At 39.7% G+C, this 26,092-nt stretch overlaps 1 protein-coding gene across 3 annotated transcripts in view; it reads left to right on the top strand.

Moving 5' to 3' along the window:
• Positions 1-12,775: 12,775 nt before the first annotated feature.
• Positions 12,776-26,092, top strand: part of Patl1 (PAT1 homolog 1, processing body mRNA decay factor) — a 28,375-nt gene continuing 15,058 nt past the window's right edge. Inside the window, exons 1-9 of one of the 3 annotated variants that reach the window (XM_020180461.2) lie at positions 12,776-12,865; positions 14,989-15,100; positions 20,868-21,085; positions 21,472-21,552; positions 22,334-22,528; positions 23,445-23,546; positions 23,916-24,005; positions 24,188-24,405; positions 25,579-25,668. In XM_020180461.2, the coding sequence (XP_020036050.2) occupies positions 12,851-12,865; positions 14,989-15,100; positions 20,868-21,085; positions 21,472-21,552; positions 22,334-22,528; positions 23,445-23,546; positions 23,916-24,005; positions 24,188-24,405; positions 25,579-25,668 (1,121 nt within the window). In that variant the 5' untranslated portion in view covers positions 12,776-12,850. Of the gene's footprint in view, positions 12,866-12,917; positions 12,954-14,988; positions 15,101-20,867; positions 21,086-21,471; positions 21,553-22,333; positions 22,529-22,896; positions 22,971-23,444; positions 23,547-23,915; positions 24,006-24,187; positions 24,406-25,578; positions 25,669-26,092 lie in introns of those variants that run through there. The other 2 variants (XM_074046286.1, XM_074046291.1) reach the window with 2 other exon arrangements.

The following is a 26,092-nucleotide window of genomic DNA, read 5'->3' as shown; positions in this document are numbered from 1 at the left end:
TAGCAGAGGAAACAATCAACAAAATTAAAAGGTAACATACGGTGTTAGGAGTGTGAAGAAGATTTTAGTTTAATGCAGTCATACCTGTTTATTATTTTTTCCTTTTCTTGCCTGTGCTACTAAAAAGTCCACACAAATGTCACGGAACTTTCCTAGTGCTTTCTGAAACTGTAAACTAGTTTATTTAAGTGTTTAATCTACTTTCATTTGATTTTTGGAATGGCATAAGATAAGGGCCAAACTGCATTCTTTTGCATGAGGACATCCGGTTTTCCCAACACCATTTATTGAGAGACTGTTCTTTTCTGTTGTGTTTTCTTGATACCCTTGTCAAAAATGAGTTGGCCAATACAACTTGGTGGTAGAGTGCTGGCTTAGCATGTGTGAAGCCCTGGGTTCAGCCCAGTCCTACCAAAAAAAAAAAAGTTGGCTGCATATTGCTAGGTTCTCTAGTATATTCCTTTAGTCTATGCGTCTTTTTACTTTATTATTTTGATTACAAGAGGTTTACAACACACTTAGAAATCAGAAAGTGTGATTTTATTCTTTCTCCTGATTATTGTGACTAAGTTCTTGGGTGGTTCTGTTGTAGGGTCGTGTAGTCTCTAACTTCCAAAGAATTTCCAAATTCTTTGTGTCCTGCGTGGAGGCATCAAGAAAACACACATGGATGTAGTAAGGGAGGTAATAAAGTTTATTAAAGGTTAGGGAAAGTTGTTACAAAAGGCCATGTTGGATCAAGTGGAAGGGAGAGGCAGGAAACAGAATCTGTGTTTCAAGGTATTTAAAACCAGGATAACCTGTAGGAGGGGAAGGACCTGAACACCAATAATCTGCCAGTGGGGAGGGATTTGGGCAGGTGGGTGGGTCAGGCTAGGGTGACTGACAGGTACTCTGTGAATGCACTTATCTAAGTCTCAGACATTTTAATCAGATGCATGGAGTGTGCTCAATATTCATGTTTTTATCTGAGACATAATGGAGAGTGGAGTCACACCAAGTAAGTCTTCTTGTCTCACAATTTGCAACAGCAAAGGGTAGCATTGAGCTGAGACAGGGAATTTAGGATGAAATGTGCCTTGAATAAGATACATGGGGTCTGAGGAGTCCCAGGGCATCTTTTCCCGTTGTCCAGTTTTATAGAGATTTTAAAATTGTTTTTCTATGGTTGTGAAAACCCTCATAGAAATTTTGATAGGGATTGGATTTAATCTGTGTATTGTGTTGGATAGTATGGACATTTTCACAATATTAATTCTTTCAATCCATGAACATGATATATTTTTCTATTTATTTTTGTCATCTTCATCTTTTTATTATTTATTTATTTATTTATTTATTTATTAGCAGTACTGGAGTTTGAGAGTAGGGCTTCATGCTTGATAAGCAAGCACTCTACTGTGTGAGCCATGCCTCCAGCCCATACTTGTTTTATCAGTGTCTTATCATTTCCAGGGTAAGATCTTTCACCTCCCAAGTATTTTATTCTTTCTGATGCTATAATAATGGGATTATTTTCTTGATTTCATTTCAAATTGATCCTTGTTGGTGAAAAGAAATGCAACTGATTTTCATATGCTGACTTTGTATTTTATGACCTTACTGATTTATTTAATTAGTTCTTACAGTTTTTTAGGTTTTCTCTAGGATATTCTACATATAGGATGATGCAATCCGTAGACAGAAAATTTTAACTTTTCATTTGTGATTGGATGCCTTTCTTTCTTTTTCCTTTGTGTACTCGCTCCAGAACTATGTTGGATAGAAGTGGAAAGATAGACCCCTTGCCTTGACTAGCTCTCAGAAGCAGAATTAGGCTCCACCTTGTGAAGGGAAAGCATACTGAAGAATTTGTCTGGAAAAAACCAAGAGATTATGGGGCTGCATTTTAAAACCACCACAGCTTTCTGAAAGACAAACTCCAGACCTTTAAATCATGGCAAATATCCTGGACCAACAAATTGATGCTAATATTATGATGTAAATGATTATAAAATAGCAGTGATGCAAATAGTGTGATATTGGTGTAGGAATGTACAGACTGATTTATGGTACAGAGTAAATAGCCAAGAAACAGACCTTAGCAGAAATGCACATTTAGTATATGTGTTACTCAGCTTTCTGTTGACAAAATACCTGAGGAAAACAACTTAAAGGAAGAAAGGTTTATTTTGGCTTACAGTTGTTAAAAATAAAGTCATTAGTGGTCCATTTTAAGGCAAGGCATTTGATCCTAGCCACTTGTTTGCGTATCAGCAGGTGGATGTTTGGGGAGGGGCAATTGATAGGAGAACTTAAACTGGGAGGGGTAAATCTTGATAAAGTGTAGTACCAGAAGGCACATATCACAGGGGAGAACTGCCCACCACAGGAAGAGGCAGATACCACTTGTAGACTTTGACCAATCCCAAGAGAGACATAGTTTAAAATAACCCAGTAGGAACTAGGCATGTGGGGTAGGGAAGAGAATGTAAACCCCAGAATACTCAGCCAATGAGGAACCAGAGGAGGGACTTACACACTAGACAATATAATGTTTATTGTAACAGATCATCATTAAAGTCTTTCACTGTGCTCCATTGTCACTGAGTCCATTCTTTGAGTTTAGACAGGTGAGCTTATTTCTCACATAGTTTCAGACATTTCAGTCTGTGCCATTGCTTTAAGGCCTGAGGTTAGCCAGAATATCATGGAAGCAGCAGAGTGTGAAGGAAGAAACTGCTCCTTTTATGGCAGACAGGAAACAAAGACGCCAAGAGCCAGGGAGACAAGATATGTACATAGCCCCAAGGTCAGGACCCAAGACTCACTCCCTTCAACTATGTCCCATCTCCTAAGTTTTCATCACCTCCCAATAAACCACCAAATTATGAAACGCTCAGTGAATTAATTGACTGACCATGATCACAGCCCTAACAATACCACTGCTTCCCAGATGCCCCACCTCTGAACATCATTGCTGCCAACACTGGGGCTAAGCCTTCAACATGAGATAAGCCAGGCAGGATATGACTTAGCATTGTATTTCAGATTGAAAATTCTCTCTCTCTCTGAGAGCCTTCCTTCCCTCCCTCTACCTCAATCTCTCTCTCTCCCTTTTCCTTTTCACCCTATCCAGAGGACAGCCCAGGGACCACCCAAGCCCCTCCCAACACACGGATTACTGGCGATCAAGAACTGCTTAGGTTCTATACCTCCCACAGGCTAGAGTCTCTGCTTCTTGCTTCCATCCCACCTGGCCCACCTGGCCACATTAGGCCACCATTGCTTTTTGTAATGCCTTTCTCTTACTTCTAATGAACTCTATTACATCCCTTACTACATTTATGTGTTCTGCCTGGATGCTTCCATGTAGGACACAAAGAATTTGGGAATCATAATCAGAGACTACAACAAATACATGAGCACTTTGGGTACATTCAAGAGTCAAACCATAACAGCATGTGATAAAAATGATATCTGAAACCAGGTATAGGTGGCTCATGCTTATAATCCTAGCTACTTGGAAATAAATTATTTTTGTTTTTGTTTTGCAGTACTGGGGCTTGAACTCAGGACCTACACTTTGAGCCACTCCACCAGCCCTTTATTGTGAAGGATTTTTTTTGAGATAGGGTTTTAAGAACTATTTGCCTAAGCTGGCTTTGAGCTTTGATCCTCCTGATCTTTGCCTCCTGAGTAGCTAGGATTATAGGCATGAGTCACCAGCACCCCGCTATTTGTTTGTTTTTGGCAGTACTGGAATTTCAACTCAGAGCCTCATGCTTACTAGGCAGTTGCTCTATCACTTGAGCCATTCCACCACATCTAATCCTAGCTATTTGGGAGGCTGAGATTGGAAGGATCAAGGTTCAATCTGGGCAAATAGTTCTCAAGATCTCATCTCCAAAAAATTAATGAAGCAAAATGAACTGGAGGCCTGGCTCAAGTGGCAGAGCACCTGCTTTGCAAGCATGAAATTCTGATTCAAACTCCAGTCCTCTCCCACCCCCAAAAAAACAGGCCGCTGGGTGATGGTGGCTCAGGCCTATAATCCTAGCAACTCAGGAGGCAGAGATCAAGAGGATTGTGGCTTGAGGCCAGTCTGGGCAAACAGTTTGCAAGACCCTATCTCAAAAAACCATCAAAAAAAAAAGGACTGGTGGAACAGCTCAAGGTGTAGGTCCTGCGTTCAAACCCCAGTACTGCAAAGGAAAAAAAAGGCAACTGAATATGGTAGGTAAAGGAAACATGATTTGAAAATTATGCAGAAATAATTAGTTACCTACTTAGGGAGGAAAGCTAAACCTTTGTAGCATGGCATATAGCTGAAATAATTCCAGAGTGGTAAATGAGTCCCATATAATTTTTTTTGAGATAATATCTCACTATGTAGCCCAAGCTGGCCTAGAAATCAATGTGTTCCCCACACTGGCCTCAAACTGATCCTCCTGCCTCTGCCTCCCAAGTGCTGGGATTATGAGTGTACATTACTACACCTGGAAAGTCTCATGTAAAATTTTAAAGATAGAGCAGCAAGAACAAATTATGAGTGAATATGTGCATAATTTCAGGACAAAATTTCATAATGCATTTATTATATAAATGAAACATCACAAAGCAAATATTTGAATTCAGAATTCCATGATAAATACATATGAATATATATAATCATTAAAAAGTTTTCAAAATATTTTACAAATATTATAGTGTTGACATAAAATATAAAAATATAAAAGTCAATCTTAAATTTTTAAAGCATCTCTAAAAAAACACAAAAAATCACAAATGGTTATAAAATATATGAAAATATCAACTTAATTAATAAATAAATACAAACAAGATAACAGTCGCCATTGTAAAACCATCAAATTAATGATCAAAAAAGAAAAAATGAAAGAGAAAGGAAGAAGTGAAGGAAGGAAGGAAAGAAGGAAGAAAGGAAGGAAGGGAGTTAACCATGGTATTATAAGGAAAATGTCAATAGTTTGTGGAAAAATAAATTAATTTCTGTTGAATGCCACCCAGCAATGTATATCTAGTGAGTTAAAATATTTTAACTGTAAAGAAGAAATCAGAGTTACACAAGTGAATATAAGCACATTTATCACAGTGATAATTATAATAGTGAAAAACTGATAGTCATCAAAATGTCAATAAAGAAAAATGGACATGTTATAACAAAATTATGTCTTAAAAGACTTCTTCAGCTTGTCAGATATTTCTATTACAAATTAAAGAATGAAGAACATTAAAAATATTTAAAATATAATAAAGCCAGGCATGGTGGCACACACCTATCCTTCTACCATTTGGGAGATGGAAGTAAGTATGTGGTGAGTTTGAGACCAGCCTGGACTACCTAATGAGACCCTGTTTAAGATATCCCATGTTGGGGCTGGAGATGTAGCTCAGTGGTTGAATGTTTCCAAGCATGCTCAGAAATCCCCAGTATTACCAAAAAAAAAAAAGACATCTCATATTCACCAGAATTAATATTGTGAAAAATGGCCATAATCCTGAATGTGATCTACAGACACAATGCAATCACATTCAAAATTTCAATTATATTCATCACAGAATTAGAAAAAACAATCATAAAATTTAGATGAAAACAGAAAAGACCCTAAATAGCCAAAACAATTCTGAGCAAAAAGAGCAATGCTGAAGGTGTCATAATACCTGACTTCAAAGTACACTACGGAGCCATAGTAACAAAAACAGCATGAGAATACTCAGAGCTGCGTCAAACCACAAAACAGAAATGAGTCACCATGCTTGGTGCTACAGAATTGGCACACCTGACCCCTCCTTTTCTCTAGGAAGAAAATTCTTCAGAAAGAAATGTACTACCCTTTACATGAGACAATGACCTTGACATGTATTATAGGTCATGAAATCAGGATTGTTATGACTACACATGAAATGCCCAGTAGATTACTGTTGGGCAACTTCAAAGATGCAGGGGTTATTATTTCAGTTGATTCTTGCAAAACGACAATGACATCATGGTCTTCAATTCAATTGCCACATGGGGCAGATTAACTTAACTTCTATTCATGGTGATAAATTTAAACTCAGCCAAATCTCTTGAAAATATGATATGACAAACAAGCAAGAATAGTGACCTGCACAGTATAAGTTCATCTTCAGAATTATTAAAACTATAGATGATAAAATGGTATCATTACCTACCTCATCAGTTTGAGCCCCAACTGATAGCACCAACTGTGAAGACACGCACTTTCCTTCCTAAAAGATTTGCTTTCTTTTGCTCTAGGAAACCCAATCTGCCATCACTTTTATGGAGGTTGAAAATCAAATTAGAAAGATCCAATTCCATTTTCACCCATCCTGGAGGTACTGATGTCTATTTTTGTGATTTTCCTGCTAATGTATATTAGCAGTGTCAGTGGTAATACCACAATCTCTCTGCGTATGCTAAGAACTCACTTCCCATTCTCACATAATTCTTTCTGGCTAATATAGCAGTTCTGGAGATGTTTTTACTTTTCCACTGTTGTACCTGTGCTTTGGTCAACCTCCTGACCATGAGATATCCCTTTTTTTCACTTTCAGGGTAAGGTCACAAAAGTGGTCTTAAAAAGTCCTGCTGGACTTTGGGTACAGTTGCCCTTGGAGCCTACCCATAATTCTGTAAAGAAAGTAGGAAACTGAGAAAAAAAAAAAAAAAAGAAAGTAGGAAACGATAAGAAATGCCCACATGTGAGTGCTATGACTGAAAATCCCAGGGTCTACAGATGATAATCTGCACCAAGTACTAGATGGCGACTGAAACTCAGGTGATTCCCATCCAAACTTTTACTCACTCTCAGCCTGCAAGCAATACCAGCTGATGGCCCATTGAGTGGAGATGAGCTGTTCTCATGGTATCACAGCCAAATTCCAGGTTTGTGAAATTAATCACTATTATTGTTTTCATACATTAAATTCAGGATGGCTCGTTGTGCACATTAGGTAACTGCAATACCCCCCAAAGTTCTGACTGTCTTGTATTTTACATAGTAGGTATCCTAACTCAACCTAAAGAAACAAAAGAAAACCATAATGGAGATGTCTTCCCAATCAAAATGTTCTTCCCTTAGTGCCAGCTATTAGGTGAGGAAAACAACAATGCCAGAGTTCTTAAGCATCCCTGCAGTTTACACGGAAATCAGTATTATTGTTAATAGGATGCCGCAAAACCTCTAATAGTGTTCAGGAATTTTGACAAGTTAACAAACTTTGCGGAACAAATTTCTCTTCCTTTTTCAAGGATGGCCCAGAGAAGCAGAGCACTGGGGGCTCATGCCTAAAATCCTATCTACTCAGGAGCAGAGATCAGAAGGATTGAGGTTCAAAGCCAGCCTGGACAAACAGTTCAAGAGACGCTATCTCAAAAAACACCCAACCCGAAAAAGGGCTGATGAAGTGGCTCAAGTGGTAGAGTGCCTGCCTAAGCAGGAGGCCCTGAATTCAAACTCTAGTATTGCCAAAAAAGAAAATTTTTTACAACCTTTTAAATATCATCACAATTTTTTGGTCAGGAATTTGAAGAAGGCTTAGCTGAGTGATTCTTCTGCTTCACATGGCACTCTAAGCATCACTCAATATTCATTTGGTAGCTGAGCTGGTATTGAGCATCTAAGACAACTTCATTCACATACCTAGTTTTTTTAAAGGGTGGGTGGTGAGCTGAATACAGGCATACCTCTTACCCTCTCCATATAGTCTCAGGGCCTTTATATGTGATCTCTTCAGCAAAGTAGCTAATATCTTACATGGACTTATACTATCAATTTTCTTTAAGACTGGACCCAAAGAAGGAATAACATCTCTCCTGTACTCCTTTGATCAAAGCAGTCACATATTCAAGGAAAATGGGAACTAGATCCCAGGTCTTTTTTTTTTCCCCCATACTGGTGTTTGAACTCAGGACCTACACCTTGATCCTCCTGATCTCTGCCTTCTGAGGAGCTGGGATTATAGGCTTGAGCCACTGGTGCCCAGTTAGATCCCAGCTCTTGATAAGACAATTTGCAAAGAATTTGTGGCCATGCTTAATCCATTTCAAATGTTTCTTTATAAAAGTCATTCAGGGGCTGGAGATGTAGCTCAGTGGTAAAGTGCTTGTTTAGTACCATACCAAAAAAATTATTTTCATTTTATGGGTAATTCTTTTTTCCTAAGATTTGCTGCACCAAGGGTTCCCATTACTTGCTGGGAGGTTTGTTGTAATTTTTTTGATTGTATGAGAAATGACCTTGTGATGGTTAATCTGAAATTGCCAACTTTATGGACTGAGAAAGGCCTAAGAAATTAGAAAAGCAAACCTCGGGGGTGAGATGGGGTTTCTAGAGAAAATTAAATCATGAGAGCTGTGATCTAATGAATTCCGTGATGGACTCATTATATGAAAGGTAGGAGGTATGGTCTAGTTAAGAGGAAGTAGTCCTCAGGGGTACATCTTGCCTTGGCTTTTTCCTGCTTTCCCTTTTCTCTGCTTTCTGGCTGCTCTGATGTGAACTGCTCTGCTCTACCACACCCTCCCTGCCATGATGGACTGACACCTTTGAAACTGAACCAAAATAAATCTTTTCTTCTTTTATGTTGTTTTTGCTGGATATTTTGGCCAGAGCTATGCAAAAGTAACTAAAACAGACTCATGTGCAACCCATTAATTTTCTCCCTCTCTCCAATCCCTCAACCACTCATGGATAACAGGATTCTTCACCTGCAGTCCCAGAACTAGTAGCATTGGCATCACCTGGCAACTTGTAATAAATACAAATTCTGAGACCCAACATCAGGCTTATTGAACCAGAAACTCTTATGAATGGGACTCAGTCTACATTTTTAACAAGCCTCTTGGAGATTTTGATGCATGCTAAACTGACTGTTTTAGAGATGACTGTTACTTTATGAAACTATCTTTTGAAACAAAGTATTCCAAGAAAGTAAATTACGTGTTTTGTGTTGTATTAATTTCTTTTCTTGTCCTTGTGACCAAATACCTGACAAAAAACTAACTGGGAGGAAAGATTTATCTGGGCTCACAGCTTCAGAACGTTAAGTCCATGGGCACTTGGACAGAACATGGTAGCAGGAGCACACATTGGAGGTTGTTCTTCCCTTCTTGGCAAACAAGAAACAGAGAAACAGGGAATATATATATATATGCCAGGACAATATATAGCCCCCAAGAACACACACCAGTGACCTACTTCTTCCAACAAGCTCCCACCTTCTACCTTCCACCACCTCCCACTAATGCCATCAATCAAGAAATTATTCCCAATAATGAACCCATCAGGGAATTAATCCATTCGTTAGGCCAGAGTCCTCATAATCTAAATTGTCTCTGAAAACCCCTCACAAAGGTGTGCTTCCCTAATCTAGGCATTTCTTAATCCTGTCAAGTTCACAATCAAGATGAACAATCACGCTTTTTAACACAACTTTAAAAAAAAATGTGTAGTCAGAAAATATTGTAAAGATTTACAAGTACAGACAAAGCCAAAGAAAACTCACACAGTGTTGTTCCCTGATACCCTTTCTCAACTTTCAAAATCCTCTTCTACCTATTTGTTACACAAGAGACCTACCTCCCTCCTATGAAAGGGACAGTATCCAAAGGTGTTATACCCTAAGTCTCAAGAATCACTCCTGAGGTCTGGTGGAATGGCTCAAGTGGTAGAGTGTCTGCCTCAAGTGTGAGGCCTTGAGGCCTTGAGTTCAACCCCAGCACTGCCAAAAAAAAAAAAAAAATCATATTCTCTTCATCTTAATAAAGGGCCTACTATGCAACTCGAAAAAATATATTATTCTCTTAAAAAGACTCTCAATTTCCCTCACAGACAAGTGCTGTATGAGACAAATGGGTTAAAAAAATTTTTTGAGCAGTCCACCAGCCCTTTTTTTGTGATTTCTTTTTTGTTTGATTGGTTTTTGGTGTTTTTGCAAAACTGGGGTTTGAACTCAGAGCCTCATGCTTGTCAAGAAGCCACTTCACCAGGCATGTGATGGGTTGTTTTCAAGATACAATCTCATGAACTTTTTGCTGGGGGCTGGCTTTGAACCATGCTCCTCCTGATCTCTGCCTTTTAAGTAGCTAGGATTACAGAAGTGAGACACCAGCACAGGGCAAGAAATATTTTTTGGAATGATGCCTTATTTTCTTTAATTTCTGCTCTGACTTATTTCTTTCCTTGTACTTCTTTGGGTTTATTTTATAGTTCATTTGATTTCAGGATTTCCTGCTTTTTTCCTTTTGTCAGTACTGAGGTTTGAACTTGGGGCTCTATCACTTGAGCCATTCTACCAGCCTACTTTCTTACATAAACTGCTTTAGCTGTATCCTAGAAATTTTGATACATTAATATTTATCATTCAGTTCTAAATATTTTCTACTTTCCATTATGTTTTCTTAATTGGTGCATGAACTGGATGGACTTTTTTAATTTCTGAAAATAAGGAATTTTTCCTAATGTATTTTTACTCCTTCCATAATAATCAGAAAATATGATCTGTAGCATCAGGTCAGCCAACTTTCTTTAAAGGGCAGTCAATACTTCACACTTTGCAGGCCACATGATCTCTGCTGGACCTACTCATCTCTGCCTTTATAGCATGTGATAGTTAATTTTGATTGTCTACTTGACTGGATTAAAGAACGCCTAGGAGATTAGCAAAGCACAACTCTGGGGGCATCTGTGATAGGGTTTCCAGAGACAATTAGATCATGAGAGCTCTAACCTAAAGAATGGCTTAATCCCTTGAAGGATTCATAATATAGCATTATTGAGAGGTGGTAAAAGGTGGGTCCTAGTTGGAAGAAGTAGCTCACTGGGGTGTGTCCTTCGGGGCTATATCTTGCCCTGGCATCTTCCTATGTGCCATTTTTCTCCACTTCTTGTCTGCCAAAAGAATAACTTCCATCACATGCTTTCTCTGCCAGGAAATTCTGCCTGAACACATGAGACTACAGACTGAACCCTCCAAAACTGTAAGTCAAAATGTATCTTTCTTCATTCTAAGTTGTTCTCTCAGCTATTTTGGTCGCAGCAAGGCAAAAGGAACTAATACACAACACTAAAGCAACCAAAGACAATTTGTAAATAAATGAGGGTGGATGTATTTTCTTACAAAAATAGATGGTTGGCCAGATTTAGCTGTGTGGGCCATAGTTTGTCAGCCCTTGGTCTATATGGTAACAATACTTACTTACATTTTACATTTACATTTTTATGTTCCATGCGTGCTTGAAAAACAATTATCATTTTATCCCTGGCTTGCTCCACTTCTTTAAAACTCAGAACTGAGCCACTGTAATCACTTGCTTTTGTTATTTTGGAACACTGATTAAGAGATTGGGTTTGGGGAATCAGACAGGCCTCAACTGCCAATTTTCCCATTGGCTTGAGGCAAAATACAAAATGTGTCAAACCCTCGGATTCTTCATATATATGCAGAGAAAGTAATAGTTATGGGGTAACAGAAGGAATGACTCAAAGAAATAATATATATAAAGTACTTAGCAGAGCACCAGGCAGCTTTAAATCATTATTAGCAACTGCTAGTAATGTCATTGGCTCACTTACCACTCAGCGAGGCAGATATAATTACCCACGCTGCAAAGAAACTAAGGCTCGGGGATGTTTAGAAAAACATGCCCAGAGTCTCAGCCAGTGATAAAGCACCGCTCCCCACCCAGAACTTCTATTTTCAAATCCAAAGGTTCCAGTGTGCAATCTCTGATTAGTTCAGTCACACTAACACGTAAGGAATTTACAGTATGCCATTCCTAGGCGAGGCAGCATTTTAAGCTGCCCGGAGAAAAGGGATGTGAAACCCACAGGAATTTCTTCATCTAACAAGTTTAGAGATTACAAGAAAAGAGAAAGTTAAGTGGGCTCAATGGGCTTGGGGGAGGAGAGGGGGCACGGGAGAGGCTGCAGGAGGAAATAATAAGCCACTAGACTTCTGGAACCAGGGTGCTGAACTGGACAAATTCTTTTTCTGCGCTTGATCCTGGGGGAAGTGGTGTCACCCAGCGGCGCACCAAGGCTCGGTGACCTTGGCTGCTGTCTGTGACCCCCGCCCGCGGCTGTGCTGGCCTTGCTGGCTCTCCTGCTCCACGTGCCTCAAGCGCCTGGCGCCTAAAAATATCACCCAGTTAAATCTCCCCGAACGTGCCTTCAGCTTTTTAAAAATCAGGCGCCTTCTTCGCTTGGAGCCACAAAAATCAGTCTTCACCTTCTGTTGATTCACAGGTAACGCGTCCCTTTCGAGGATCAAGAACTTTGCATATTTTTTTTTCTTCCCTTGGCGCAGATACTAAGGTGAAGACTCCACGAAGAACGTGCTGGACGTTGGGGAAAAAAAAACCGTCCAACCATCTCCATTTCTCCCACGTCAGGATAAGCCCGGTCAGAGACAGATCCTGTGACAATCACAAGGGTTTTCTCCGCCCCGTCGGTGACGGAAAACTCGTGACTGGTTCCTGGACTCTAAGCTGAGCGCGGGGCGGGCACCGAGAAACCGGAGGCGGAGCCGCATGTCCTGCCAGCTGGGACGCCCTAGGACGGGCGGCGCGTGCGCAGTCTGTCTCCACGGGACCTCCTTCCCGCCGCTGGTACTGGGAAGCGGGACGCCAAATCTGTCCCCGCGCAGCCGCCGCCGCCGGGCGCCCAGCGGGGCGACCGCCCTGCCCGAGGCGCGCCTGCGCACGTTCCCACGCACGCTCCGGCGTACGGCGGCGGCCAGGGGTCGCGAGCCGGTGGAGGACCCGCGCGCGGAGGAGCCCGGGGAGTCGGCGCTTCTTCCCTCCCTCCCCCACTCCCCTCCCCGCTCCCTCCCCCCCTCCCCAAGAATGTTCCGCTACGAGGTGAGTGTTGCGACCGGAAGTGACCCCTCCCTCCCTCCCGCGCCCCTCTTCCTTTCTCACCCGCCGCGAGCCGGTCCCGTGCTGCTGGGTAGGGAGGTGGGGGGGGCGGGGGAGAAGGAGGAGAGGGCGGGCTATGGGAGCCGCGGGACCAAGTAGGGCGCGACCAGCCTAGGGTCGCAGGCTTAATCCGAGGGCTGGGAGCTGGTTTCAGGGGGCGGGACTGCTCCATCAGTTGCTGCTGGGGAGAGTTGGCCTCTGTTTTGGGGTGGGGAGGACCCGTTAAGTGCTGTAATCTGACCACCCCAACACCCCCTCTCCGGGAGGGGACATGGAGAGGATAGCATTGCCCCGACCGGGTGGTTTTACTCGAAGACGACTCACCTGGCAATGCACAGAGACGAGTTTCCCGCCCTGTACCCAACCCTCCCCCCCCCATTACGCGCACACCCCCCATACACACAGCTGCCATCGTCGGGCTGGGGGACTTGCCCTTTGAGACTGCTAAAAAGGGCCTAGAGTTGGGAGGGGGCGTGTCCAAGCAGAAGTTCTGGACGGGTGGAGGGAGGTGCGGATCATGGTGACGTGGGGGCAGGGGTTGTGTAGCAGATAGCTGACCCTGTCACCAACTCCTGAATGACCTTGAGTGACTCTTAAATCTCTAAAGTTTCTGGATTTGTAGAATTTTAAGGACTGATCTAGGCGATGCCCAAGAGTCATTTTTCAGTTTTTAAAAAGCAGTGATTTGGTTAAGTAGATGTTTACGATTTGGAAGAGAAAACTGTTGGAAGTTGCCTCTGATGTGGGGTAGCTGCATGCCTGCTTTGTATAAGTTTGAGAGCACTGTAGGATGAATAGTGAGGGGGTAGCCAGGCAACTTACCGCGAAAACCCACTCACTAATGGAGTATGGGATTCTAACTCTGAATTTTTGAACCTTGAAGATATAGGTATAAATGATAAGTGATCAAGTAGCCTTTATGTCAATGGAGAGTAGAGAGAGATGAGATACAGTGGGCAGAAGTTGCCAAAAGAAAAGGAAACTTGAGAGAATAAGTAACTGAATAAAACTTAAGGAGAAGAGGAAAATGTTTAAAATAAAATACACCAAGCCTGTAATCCCAGCACTCTGGAGGCTGAGGCAGGAGGATCATGAGTTAGAAGCCACCTGGGCTACATGGTGAGCACTGTCTCTAAAATAAACTGCAACTAAGATGATGTGGTGATTCTAGCTTTTGTCCAGTTGTCTACATTCTTAACCTCATTTGAGCCTCACAACAAACTGAACTAAATGGTATTTATCCCCATATTACAAATTAAGAAATGAAGGCCTAGCACAGAGCTTGGGACAATAGGTTCTCAAAAGGTACTGATGAATTAATCAAAAAATGAGTTGCCCAGAGTCACACTGCTTTAAGAGTGGAGCCAGAATTTAATTGTAGATTTTTTAGCATTCACCTAATGGTGGCTTATAACTTAGCTTTTAGTTTTACCACTAGAGTATAAGTCTACAGCCAACAGATGGAGAGATGGATAAAAGATGAAGAGAAAACTTTAAAAGGAATAATACAGATAGTTGAAAAGATAGCATGACTGTGATGAAAACATGAATTTTTTGAAAAAGTTACATAAAACAAAAGATTTGTGTTTAATTTAGTTGTCATCACTGTTCCAGCCAGTGATGTGGAAGTTGTGTGCCTAATTTCTTGGTGGCATGAGGTGTTTTTGGATTCTTGATAGAATAGAGAAATGAAATGCTTGGGAAGGGAGGGAAGTGAATAAAATAAGGATTAGAAAGTAGAAACAGAAGATACCAAAGTCTTCCAATGCCAGGAAAATTGGGGGGCTAGAAAAGGCTACCATCTTTACAAAAAGTCACAGTGAAGCTAATACATTCATTGAGAAGGTAAGGTAGACATTTTTAGACTTTAAATGAGGATGTGATTTTTTTTTTTTCTCGGTACTGGAGTTTGAACTCAGGGCCTACACCTTCTTTGTGATGGGCTGGCTTCAAACTGCAATCCTCCTGATCATGTCTCCTGAGTAGCTAGGATTACAGGTGTGAGGCACCGGTGCCCTCAAAGGTGTGAATTTAATGAAAAGCTAATCTCTTTTTGCTCTTTTTAGTCTTTGGAGGATTGTCCTCTAGATGAAGATGAAGATGCATTTCAGGGCCTGGGAGAAGAGGATGAAGAGATTGACCAATTCAATGATGATACATTTGGGTCAGGTGCAGTTGGTAAGTGACATCTTTCTCCTATCGTGTCATCTTGTGGCTTCCAGTTGTTTCCAGGTGCTTTGTTAGTAGAATAACTTCATTTAACCTAATTTGGAAGATAGTCCTCTATTTTTGCAATACCAGGGTTTTGTATTACTTTTTAGGAGGGATGTATGGGATTTTGAATTCAGGGCTGTGTGCTTGCTAGACAGGCACTCTACCACTTGAGCTGTGCCCCCAGCCCTTTTTTCTGTAAGTGTTTTTCAGATAAGGTCTTGCATTTATGCCTGTGCTGGCCTGAGCCACGACTAGAATGATGGGCATATACCACCATGCCCATCTTTCTATTGATTCAGATGGGGTTTCAACCTTTTTTTTTGCCCAGGTGTCCTCATACTGCTATCCTCCTGATCTTCACCTCCCAGGTAGCTAAAATTACAGGAATGAGCCCTTGCTCCCTGCATTAGTCCTAATAGTACATTCTTTACTCAGTCAGAATAGTTTATCCTTCTAATCCTGCTCATCTGGGCTTCTTTTTGTCTCACCTATAAAGCTAAGTCTTCTGTAAGCCCTGTCTCTCTTCCAACTATATGATCTGTGGCTCTATGTTGTCACTGTAAGGAATTCAAATGTTTAAAAAATAGACATTTAAAAGATTAAAAAATCCTAAATGTGAGGAATTTTTGTTTGTAATTGCACCTTAAAAAGACAAGTAAGGAACTAGTAGTAAATTCAGACTGTAGGGTGTGGGTGTGTTTTAAAATTCAGTTCATCACTGAGTGTGTAATGTTACTGTTGTCTTATAGTCTCTCCCATAAAGTTACAAAGCTTTTTATACCAAGAGTTTTGGTGATAAAAAGTCTTCATGAGTTAGGAAAGCATTGTGCACAAATGAAATTTTTTCCATTCCTAGGTAGAGATAAATATTGTAGGAGTTTGAAAAATTAAAAAGCCAAACTAAACTTCCAGCCACAGTTGTCAGTTCTGATACAAAAAAATTTAGGAAACAAGCTTGCATAATGAAGTTTGAGAATAAACTTTAGAGCAAGTACGTTAAAATTTGTATCTTCAAAAATGAGTATATCTGTACAGATAAAAATATCTGTATAGAATTGATGGAGATTTTTTTGCTTCAGCTGTTGGTGTTGGAAAGCAGCAATAACAGTGCTCATCTTAGGGTATGTAAATATGTGTGGTTTTTTTGGAATTGCAACAAATGTTCCAAGTTAAATAATAAGGAAGAACAGGAAATTTAGCAGTAGTGGGTGATCTCAGGATGTTCATATCAGAAATAAAGAAGAGTCTTAGTGTATCATAATGAATACTAGTGTTTTTGTTTTGTTTTGTGGTACTGGGGCTTGAACTCAGGGCCTTTACCTTGAGCCACTCCACCAGCCCTATTTTTGTGAAGGGTTTTTCAAGATAGGATCTTGTGGAACTGTTTGCCCAGGCTGGCTTTGAACCTTGATCCTCCTGTTCTCTGCTTCTTGAGTAGCTAGGATTACAGGTGTAAGCAACTGGTGCCTGGTATGGATACTAGTTTTGAGCAACCTAGACAGCATAAATTTATTAAAGTTCCACTCAGTTGAATATACTGACAGAAGTGAAAAGTGCACTATTGTCAACCATTTATAAAATTTAGTAGAGAACTAAAACTTTGTCATGATCAAAAGTAGCAAGAGAAATGTTGAAAGTAGAGTCTAGACTCTAATTAGAGAAAGGAATTCCTTCTGGAATATAGCCATAGTTTAGGATATGAGATTGTCCAGGAGGATGACATGATCCAAGATGCTGTAAGTAAAGCTATGTAGAATAGAATTACAAACTCAGGGAACTGATGTGAGTTGGAAATTGTAGTTAAGAGATGGCTTGATATGACCCAAACATTGTATGCACATATGAATAAAAAAAAAATAAAAAGAGATGGTTTGGTAATAACCTGTAGAATAAAAAAGAAGCTACAAGCATTGTGTGCTTGTCTCTAGAACTCTTTCTGCTAAAATAAGTACAGAGCATTACTATTCTTCAACAAATTCTTCAGTAGTAAAATAAAGTTAATGAAATTTGTTTTAGATACTATATTAAGATGAGGTAACATAGAAATATATCCTCAGTTTTGAACCTGGACAGGAGGAATGATCTTGCCTTCTCACTAATGTCCAGAGTTCTTTGGGCAGCTTTTTTTTTTTCCCTTTCTATATTCCCCTATAAGATAAGAATACTGCCTTTAAAAGGATATCACAGTATGCAAAACGGTATTTTACATGATAAGAAAGAAGTACACACTAGTTGAAAAAGTTCTTGCAGTACATAGTAGAACAACAGGTAGTAAAAAGTAAAGATAGTGAAAAGCAGGGTGCTTATGCCTGTAATCCTAACAATTTGGGAGGCTGGGATCTGGAGGATCAGTTCTAGGCCAGTCAGGGCAAAAAGTTTGCAAGACACCATCTTAGTGGAAAAAAGCTGGGCATGGTGGTACACACCTGTCTTCCCAGTGATGACAGGAAGCATAAAATAGGATTGTAGTCCAGGCTGGCCTAGAAAAAAAAGCGAGACCCTGTCTTCAAAATAAAAAGATCAAAAAGGGTTGTAGACGTGGTTCAGTGGGTAGAGAGCCTGCCTTGCATGTGTGAAACCCTGAGTTCAAACCCCAGTACTACCAAAAAAATAAAGGCAGTGAAATAGTACGTGGTTAGCCTACTCTATACTATAGAGCAGAAGGGTGATTAAGAAGGACTTCTTGGTAAACAAAGCTTATAATGGTAGAAAAGATTTCCAAAGGTGAGCCCTTTGAGAGTGTAGTATACTTGAATTGTAAAGTGAAAATCTTAATTCCTCATAACATCTTGATATAAATATTATAAAAAGAAAATTGGTTTCTAAGTCAAATGTACTTGTTTGGTACATTTCTGCAGGTACATATATAGCTGGTATGCAGAATTTAAACCACTAGGTAAAATGTTAGACCTTTAATTTCCGTTTCAATTTCTTGATTTATAATTTGTGGAGTGGACATCTGGAATAATACCTATTAGTATTGTAGGTATTTTAGGTCACTGTCTACAAATGCTCTGATGTCAGCTTTCCTTAAAAAAACTAGTCTTTGTCTTCTTTATAGAAAATGTTTGCATCATCTCGGAGCCGTAGCTGGTGTTGCAGTAATCCAGTTCATTATCTAAAACTAAAAGTTTATACTTTCGTGGTGCTTATTATGTGCTAGATACCATTCTCAATATTTTGCATAAATTAATCCTTACAGTAAGTTGTGAGATAGGTACCATTATTATCTAGCAAATAAGGAAGCCAGAGTGACTGAGAAGTTAAGTAACTATAAATACAATCAGTGTAAAAGACCAGTTATATTACAACAGTCCTTGGGGAATCTTTGGAAATCTCCTACCTCTGCTTGGAAGGGCTCCCCATTCTTTCTACTTTGTGCTAAATCACTTCTACTTCTTATCTTGTTTTTATTCACCAATATCCCTAAGTCCAGGCTTCAGGGACATTAAAGTATAAGTATATAGAAGTAAGTAGGAATTCAGAAGCTCACATTAAAGTATGTAAGTTAATTCGTTGAAGGAATACAGATAACTCTTTTCTGTTATTTTTTTGCCTACCCTTTTTGACCAATACTGCATCAAGGTCAAACATCGACATATCTAAATAACTATATTTTTGGGTCATTTGAAAAAGATACATGGTGAGAAATTTTTATAGTAAGGACATGAGATCTCTCATGTCAGATGATTTTTTCAGAAAAGCAAGAAGAATCTAAAATGATAGTAATGGTATTCTATGGCATAGATTCATTTGCTTGCGTGTTTGAAAATGCAGTAGTCAGTTCACAGTAGAACCATTCTCACAGGACATAGATATTTAAGCAGTGCTTATACAATTTTGTTTTGTTTTGTGGTACTAGGATCATAAAATGTTATTTTAGTGTTGGGGTTATGGCTTAAGTAGCAGAGTACTTGCCCTAGTAAGCACAAGGCCTTGAGTTCAAAAGTTAGCAAGCAAATATAGAAAAAAAGGTATTTTAGAACACTACTGCATGAGAACCAGTCCATTAACAAATTAGTTTTGAGTTTGGGAAATGTTAAAAATGCCTCAATTCATGACTGAGGTGATAAAACACTTACCCAGCAAGCAGAAGGCCTTGAGTTCAATCCCCAGTACTACCAAACAAAGGGAGAAAAACAAGCTAACTCACGTGTATTTTCTTTGTAACCAGAAAGAAGAAAGTGTGTTTGTTGTGTTATAAAGGAAGGGAATTAATTACCTGTTATCACTGTCTGTTGAATTTTGAAGTATAAATGAAGTGTATAACTAAAGTAAGAGCAAAATATATGAAATGCACAGAAGTAGCACATGTTTAGGTGAGGTGAAGAAGGTAGGATGAAAATGGAGAGATTAATTAGAGAAAGCTTCTGAGGGGAGGGAGTGGTTTCTGCATTTGAATGTTGAAAGAAGCAGGATTGTGAGTGAAGATTTTGTGATGAAGGAGAGATGGAATGACTAGATTGAAGAGAACTGGAATGAGAGATGACAGAAATAAGATCCTCACCTTCTAGAGAAGGTGGAGAAGTGCTGAAGATTTTAATATGTTGTAATGGAACCCAAAAGTAATGCCGAGTCAGCATAGTAAATGAGAAAATAACCTTAGTAGCAGTAGTATTGGTAGAATGCAGGGATAGCAAAGGCAGTTAAAATAGAAGACAAATTGACCCTGGCTCAAGTTGCCATGACATCTCCCTTGGTTTACTGCACTAGCTACCTGACTAGTTTCTAGTATTGTCCCTTCCTTGTCCCCATTCTGTTTTCAACATGGTAGCTAGAATGATTGTTTCAAATTAGACCACATCAACACTTCCATTAGCCTGGCCCCCATATCAATCAGTGTGACCTGGAAGACCCTGAATAAACTCTTTCCCCTTGCCTCTTTGACCTCATACACTTCTACTGTCCCCTCTTAACTCATTCTGTTCCAAACAGTCCTTGAGGTTTCTCAGAAGAGTCAATTTCTTACCATAAGACCTTTCTGTTTCTCTGCCTTCTCTTACTCTTTTGAATATTTGCTCTAGTATCACCTTCTCAACATGGCTTACCTCTGGTCATCTACTTAAATTTTTCTAACTGCCTTCCTTCCTCCATATTTCTATCGCATTTTAATCTTACACTGTAGAATCTTACTTACCTTTCATTATGGTTGTCTATTACGTGTTTCTTCCTTGAATGAAGACTACCTGAGGAGACTACATGAGGGTTGGATCCCTGTCTGTATTATATGCTGATCCCAGGCACCTAAAATAGGACTTGTCACATAATAGATGCTTAACAAAAATTGACTGAATGAAGTTAATGCAAAGAAGATAGCAGTTATATATCACAAATGTCAAAACCAACACATAATAGTACATGTATCTATCATTGGTTTAGACTATAGTTTTGACACCATCAATAATGTTTTAAGCTGTACATCCAAAAGCTTGAATTTCCTGGCATAATGTTTTTGCTCTTAATAGTGAAAAAGCCCACTTTATGTGTCCATTCATTAATTAATTTTTGTATTCTTTTATTATATTTTATTGTTTTTACATTTACTTGCATGTGTGTACTTTGTTTGGGCCACCTGCCCCCCTCCATATCCATTAATTTAAATCTTATTCATACCTCTAGGTGAAAATGTAACTTTATACCTATATTCTGAATTTGGGTTTTCATTTGGTTAAGAGAAGAATTTCATTTCAGTATGAACTGTATTTCTTACATGAACTGAATTGTCTTATAGATGATGATTGGCAGGAAGCACATGAGCGCCTGGCTGAGTTGGAAGAGAAGCTACCAATGGCAGTTAATGAGCAAACAGGCAATGGAGAAAGAGATGAAATGGACTTGTTGGGTGACCATGAGGAGAATCTGGCAGAAAGACTCAGTAAGATGGTGATTGAAAATGAACTAGAAGATCCAGCTATCATGAGGGCAGTGCAGACCAGGCCAGTTTTACAAGTGAGTAAGTTACTCTGATTTGGGAACTGTAATAATAGATTAATAAAGTATTGAGCTTTGCCGTCTTATTTCATCTGTTTTTTTTTTCTCCTTTTATTTTATCGTTTTTACATTTACTTACATCTGTATACATTGTGCCACTTTTTCCCCATCCCTTATTTCATCTGTTTAATAAGAGAATTAAACATGCCATAGAAAGTTAATAATACAATTCCTGATTATGGCACTTCTAGAGGTAAAATTGGAATGATATATATCCTGGAGCACCAGAATTTCTTATTCCAAAGTAGTTGAGACTCTTTTGGAACCTTGTTCCCCAATAGCAGATGAGTCACATGGAGTGTGACTATTCTAGACTTTGTGTATATGTTTTCCTTTTTTGGTAGCCTCAACCTGGAAGTCTGAATTCCAGTATCTGGGATGGATCTGAAGTTCTGAGGCGAATCCGAGGACCACTACTTTCTCAGGTATTAGACATTTTCCCTTTATATGAATTCCAGAATTTTATGTTGGCTTCTGTTATCCTTACTGTAAGAATGTATAGGTGTTGTGTGGTTGAGTGGCTCAAGTCGTAGAGCACTTGCCTAGCAAGTGTAAAACCCTGAATTCAAACCCCAGTACTTTGTAAAATAAAATAAATAAGAATGTATAGGTGTATATCATTTGTCAGTATTATGTTGACTGCTCCATCCAGCACTTCAATCGCTATAACCTTTGAAGTACCCTTCTTCAGTCACTGGGGCAAATGTTGAAAAGGAGCTATTAGAACCCACATATGTCAGTGCATGATTCAGATTACTTTAAAAGTCTAGGCAAAATTATAGGGACAGAGAACAGGTCAGTGTTTGGCATTGGTTGGATGTAGCACAAAAGGTTGACTATGAAGGGACAATGCAAAGGAATGGAGGGCAGTGGTAAAACTGTTGTATATATTTTTTACAGTGGCAGTGCAAACTGATTTTGGTTTTTTTTTTTTTTTTTTTAAGATAGAGTCTTGCTGTGTAGCCCAGGCTGGCCTCAAACTTGTGATCCTTGTGTCCCAGCCTCCCGAGCACTGGGATTATAGGCATGTGCCACCATGCTCAGCTTTGAAAACTGTTTATATTTATCAAAAGTAGGAACTATACACCAAAGTACTATATGATTTAAAAATAAATAATTTCTTAAAATATCTTTGGCATCTGTAGAGATTATTAAAACATTTCAAGTTAGCTAATTTCTGTCTTTTTTAACCGTTTCCTCAATTAGGAAATGCCTACGGTGTCTGTATTAGAATATGCCTTGCCTCAGAGGCCTCCACAGGGCCCAGAAGATGATCGGGACCTTTCTGAGCGTGCATTACCAAGGCGATCAACTTCACCTATCATTGGAAGTCCTCCTGTTAGAGCTGTCCCCATTGGCACACCACCTAAGCAGATGGCTGTACCCAGCTTCAACCAACAGGTACCTCTCATTAACAGGCACTCAGCCCAGGATATTGGGAATCTGGGCAAAATTATTTCGGATTTGGAGATGCTGGGAGGAGGGTGGAAGTTTTGGGTAGGCATTAGAAAAATAGTCAATTAGAAAAGAAGTTAGTACAAAAAAGAGACACCTTCCCTAATTATCCTCTGCTGCTGCTGTTACCTCTGCCTTTTAATTGGGGGAGAAGAAGGCTAGTTAGCCACATTTAGTGCGTATATCCTTTTTAAAGTGTTTTTGCTGGCTGCCCAATAACATATGCAGAGAGATGACTGAAAGCTGGGGGGAATGGGAACACACAGCGTTGTCCACATCCCTTTTTACCTTTAAGATATCCCTGCTTTCCCTAGAGCCTGTGCAGTCCTGTTCCATAGACTTTCCTCCACCTGAAACCAGCAGCTGAAAAGGAAGGCCAATTTGGAAGGTATGGGGGGAGGGTGGTGTTGGTATGGCCTAGTTAGGCTCAATATTCTATGAAATGGTGGAGTCACAATGTATCATGAAATTGCTGAGCATGGCGGCCATATCACAGAGGCTTCAGAATAGGACTTAGTTAATCCTCCAGCTTTCTTATCATTCCTTCTCCCTCACTACTACTAAAATACATCCTCTTGGAGAAAATTTGCAAGTCAGAATGTCTGCTGGTACCTCCCTGAGATAGCATGGAAAGGGTGGGGATAACTGGAGAATTAGCTAAGTCTTCCTCAATTAAAACACACTTCCCTTGATTTGTGAGAGGAAGTGACCAAAGATTCTTTGAACCAATAGCTGTAGCAATTTGCTTAGAAGTAGGGCTTTACATTGAGTTGTGTCTCTACCAGTATTTAAGGGGAGGGAGTGTAGGTGGAAGAAAAACTGATTTCATTGAGTGTAGTTGTGTACGTGTTTGTCCCTGTAGATTCTGTGTCCGAAGCCTGTCCATGTTCGGCCCCCGATGCCACCACGTTATCCTGCTCCCTATGGTGAGAGGATGTCTCCAAACCAGCTGTGCAGTGTCCCGGTATGTCTTCAAGCCTAACAGAAATGTGCAGTGTATATTTTATGATCACTGCCTAAATTGTCACTGTGGAAATGCTGATAGTGCCTAAATTATGCATATTTTTATAGTTTCCATTCTTATCATCTGGCTTCCTGCTACATCAGTCCTTTGTTGAACTTAATTGTTTCATGGCCATGTTGTTTCATAATTTCTAGCATTACTCTTTTTTAATTTTTTAGTATTCCTTCAGTGGAAAGCTCTACAGTTGGAGAGTTTTTACATCCAGGTTTATATTGCATTTTCACTGCGTTCCCTTATTACATTGATTTGCTGGTTTCATAATAAGAGTAATCCCCAACCCCCACACCCTTTTTCTTTTTGTTCCCTTAGAACTCTTCTCTCCTGGGTCACCCTTTTGCTCCTAGTGTTCCTCCTGTTCTCAGCCCTCTCCAGAGAGCACAGCTTCTTGGAGGAGCACAGGTAAGCCTGTGATTAGCTCTGCCAATAAACAACCGTCCTTTTCTTGTTGATCACTGCTACCTCTTAATTTTTTCCCTTTAGTTTTTCAAATAAAATGATTGATGGAGACAGTATTCACTTTTCTGTGGATAAAAGCTGGGAGCTTGCTGATTTACTAACTAAGATCTTCTCACTCTTTGTAGTTACAGCCTGGACGGATGTCTCCCAGCCAGTTTGCACGGGTCCCTGGATTTGTTGGTAGCCCACTGGCTGCCATGAATCCCAAGCTGCTGCAAGGGCGAGTTGGGCAGATGCTTCCCCCAGCACCAGGCTTCCGTGCCTTCTTTAGTGCTCCACCCACCGCCACACCACCTCCACAGCAGCACCCTCCTGGCCCAGGACCTCATCTGCAAAACCTAAGGTACAGAAAATGTGCTACTATTGTCAGGCAAGTCTCTTGGTCATTGGCATTCAGTTTTGTAATGTAAAGGTCTCTTGATAATTGCTAAGTAAAATATTTTAAGCTGTTACTGAATCTCCAAGTTGGCAAAGGGAAATTGTTTGACATTCTCCAGACTTTCTTACATTGTCCTCAAAAATGTCATGATTGCTTTGTTTATTTGCACACTACAAATTAATCACCTCTTTCATTTCTTCTAATGTTTTTTTACCTATCACTTTATACCCATTTTACAAATACTCAAAACTAAGATGTACAGTCCTTATCACTAATTTATTGTGGAAAATAAGGAATAGAGATAGAACTGCTAAGAAGTTTTCTAAGCTCAACAGCAGCTAAGTTGCTTGGTTTTACCCTCTGGTTTTATAACAAAAGGAACTTAGTTTTTGCTTTGGTGAAATTGTGTTTTATTACATATTTTGTGTCAGGGTTCTCAAGAGAAAGTCAATAGAAGATAACATATATAGAGAAAAAGTTAATTTTGTTTTAATGAATTAGTTCATTTTATTTTAGACACTGGCAAGTGAGAAATTACTGTGGCAAGCCACCAGGTCAAACTCAGATAGCTTTAGTTTGAAAAATGTGGACTGGCAGTCTGGAGACCAGGGCAGTACTTCTGTGATCCAATCTTGATGCAGAATGTCTTCCCTGGGAGACTTCTGTTTTTGCTTGTAAGGCCTTAAAATGATGGCTAAGAGCCACCCACATTATGGAGGATAATCTCTTTCTGAAAGTCAACTGATTGTAAATGTTATCACATGTACAAAATGCTTTCACAGTAACGTATAAGCTGGGGTTTGATCAAATAACTGAGTATCATAACCTAGGCAACTTGACTTATAGTTAAAGCTGAAGATATTAACTCTGTTCAGAGACTTCTCTCAAAAAGTTAGAAACAAAGAGACCATTTGACTACTAAGTACTAAAACTCCATGATCATCCTCTTAAGAATTGAGAATTGGTCTTTGTGGAAGACATGTAAACATACACTCTTTCATTTCCCAAACTCTCTTTAGAATAGACTCTGATAGTCCCTTGAGTGAACCTGTATGAAGTTATCCTGTTCTGACAACCTTCTTTAAAACTTAAGTCATCAGAATGAGAGCACTGAAGACTTTTTTTTCTTTTTCTTAGATCTCAGGCCCCAATGTTTAGACCAGACACAACTCACCTTCATCCACAGCACCGGCGACTCTTGCATCAGAGACAGCAACAGAATAGAAAGTAAGTACTCATCCTACTCCTGGTTGGTTTCTTTAACAGTATAACAAGAAACTGTTTTTTACTAAGGCTACTTAGTATGGAGCTTATTTTTCTGGCAGAATTATACTATAAATGCTACCATTTTATGTTTTGGGGTGTTGTTTTTTGTCTGTTAAAGTACTGAGGATTAAACTTGGCCTTGGGCTTGCTATATAGGTGCTCTACCACTTAAACTATGCCCCAGACCCCTTTTGCTTCAGTTATTTTTATGATAGGATCTCATTTTATGCTCAGGCCAATCTGAACTGGGATTCTTCTATTTATGCTTCACACATAGCTGGGCTGACAAGTACAGACCACCACACTCAGCTTTTTATTGGTTAAAATGGGAGTCCTCATGAACTTTTTGCCTGAGCTGGCCTTAAACCATGATCCTTCTGATAAC

This window comes from Castor canadensis, chromosome 1 (genome assembly GCF_047511655.1).
Source record: "Castor canadensis chromosome 1, mCasCan1.hap1v2, whole genome shotgun sequence".
Classification (NCBI taxonomy): Eukaryota; Metazoa; Chordata; class Mammalia; order Rodentia; family Castoridae; genus Castor; species Castor canadensis.
Note: the sequence above shows the minus strand (reverse complement) of the source record. Positions and strands in the feature narration are given on the sequence as shown.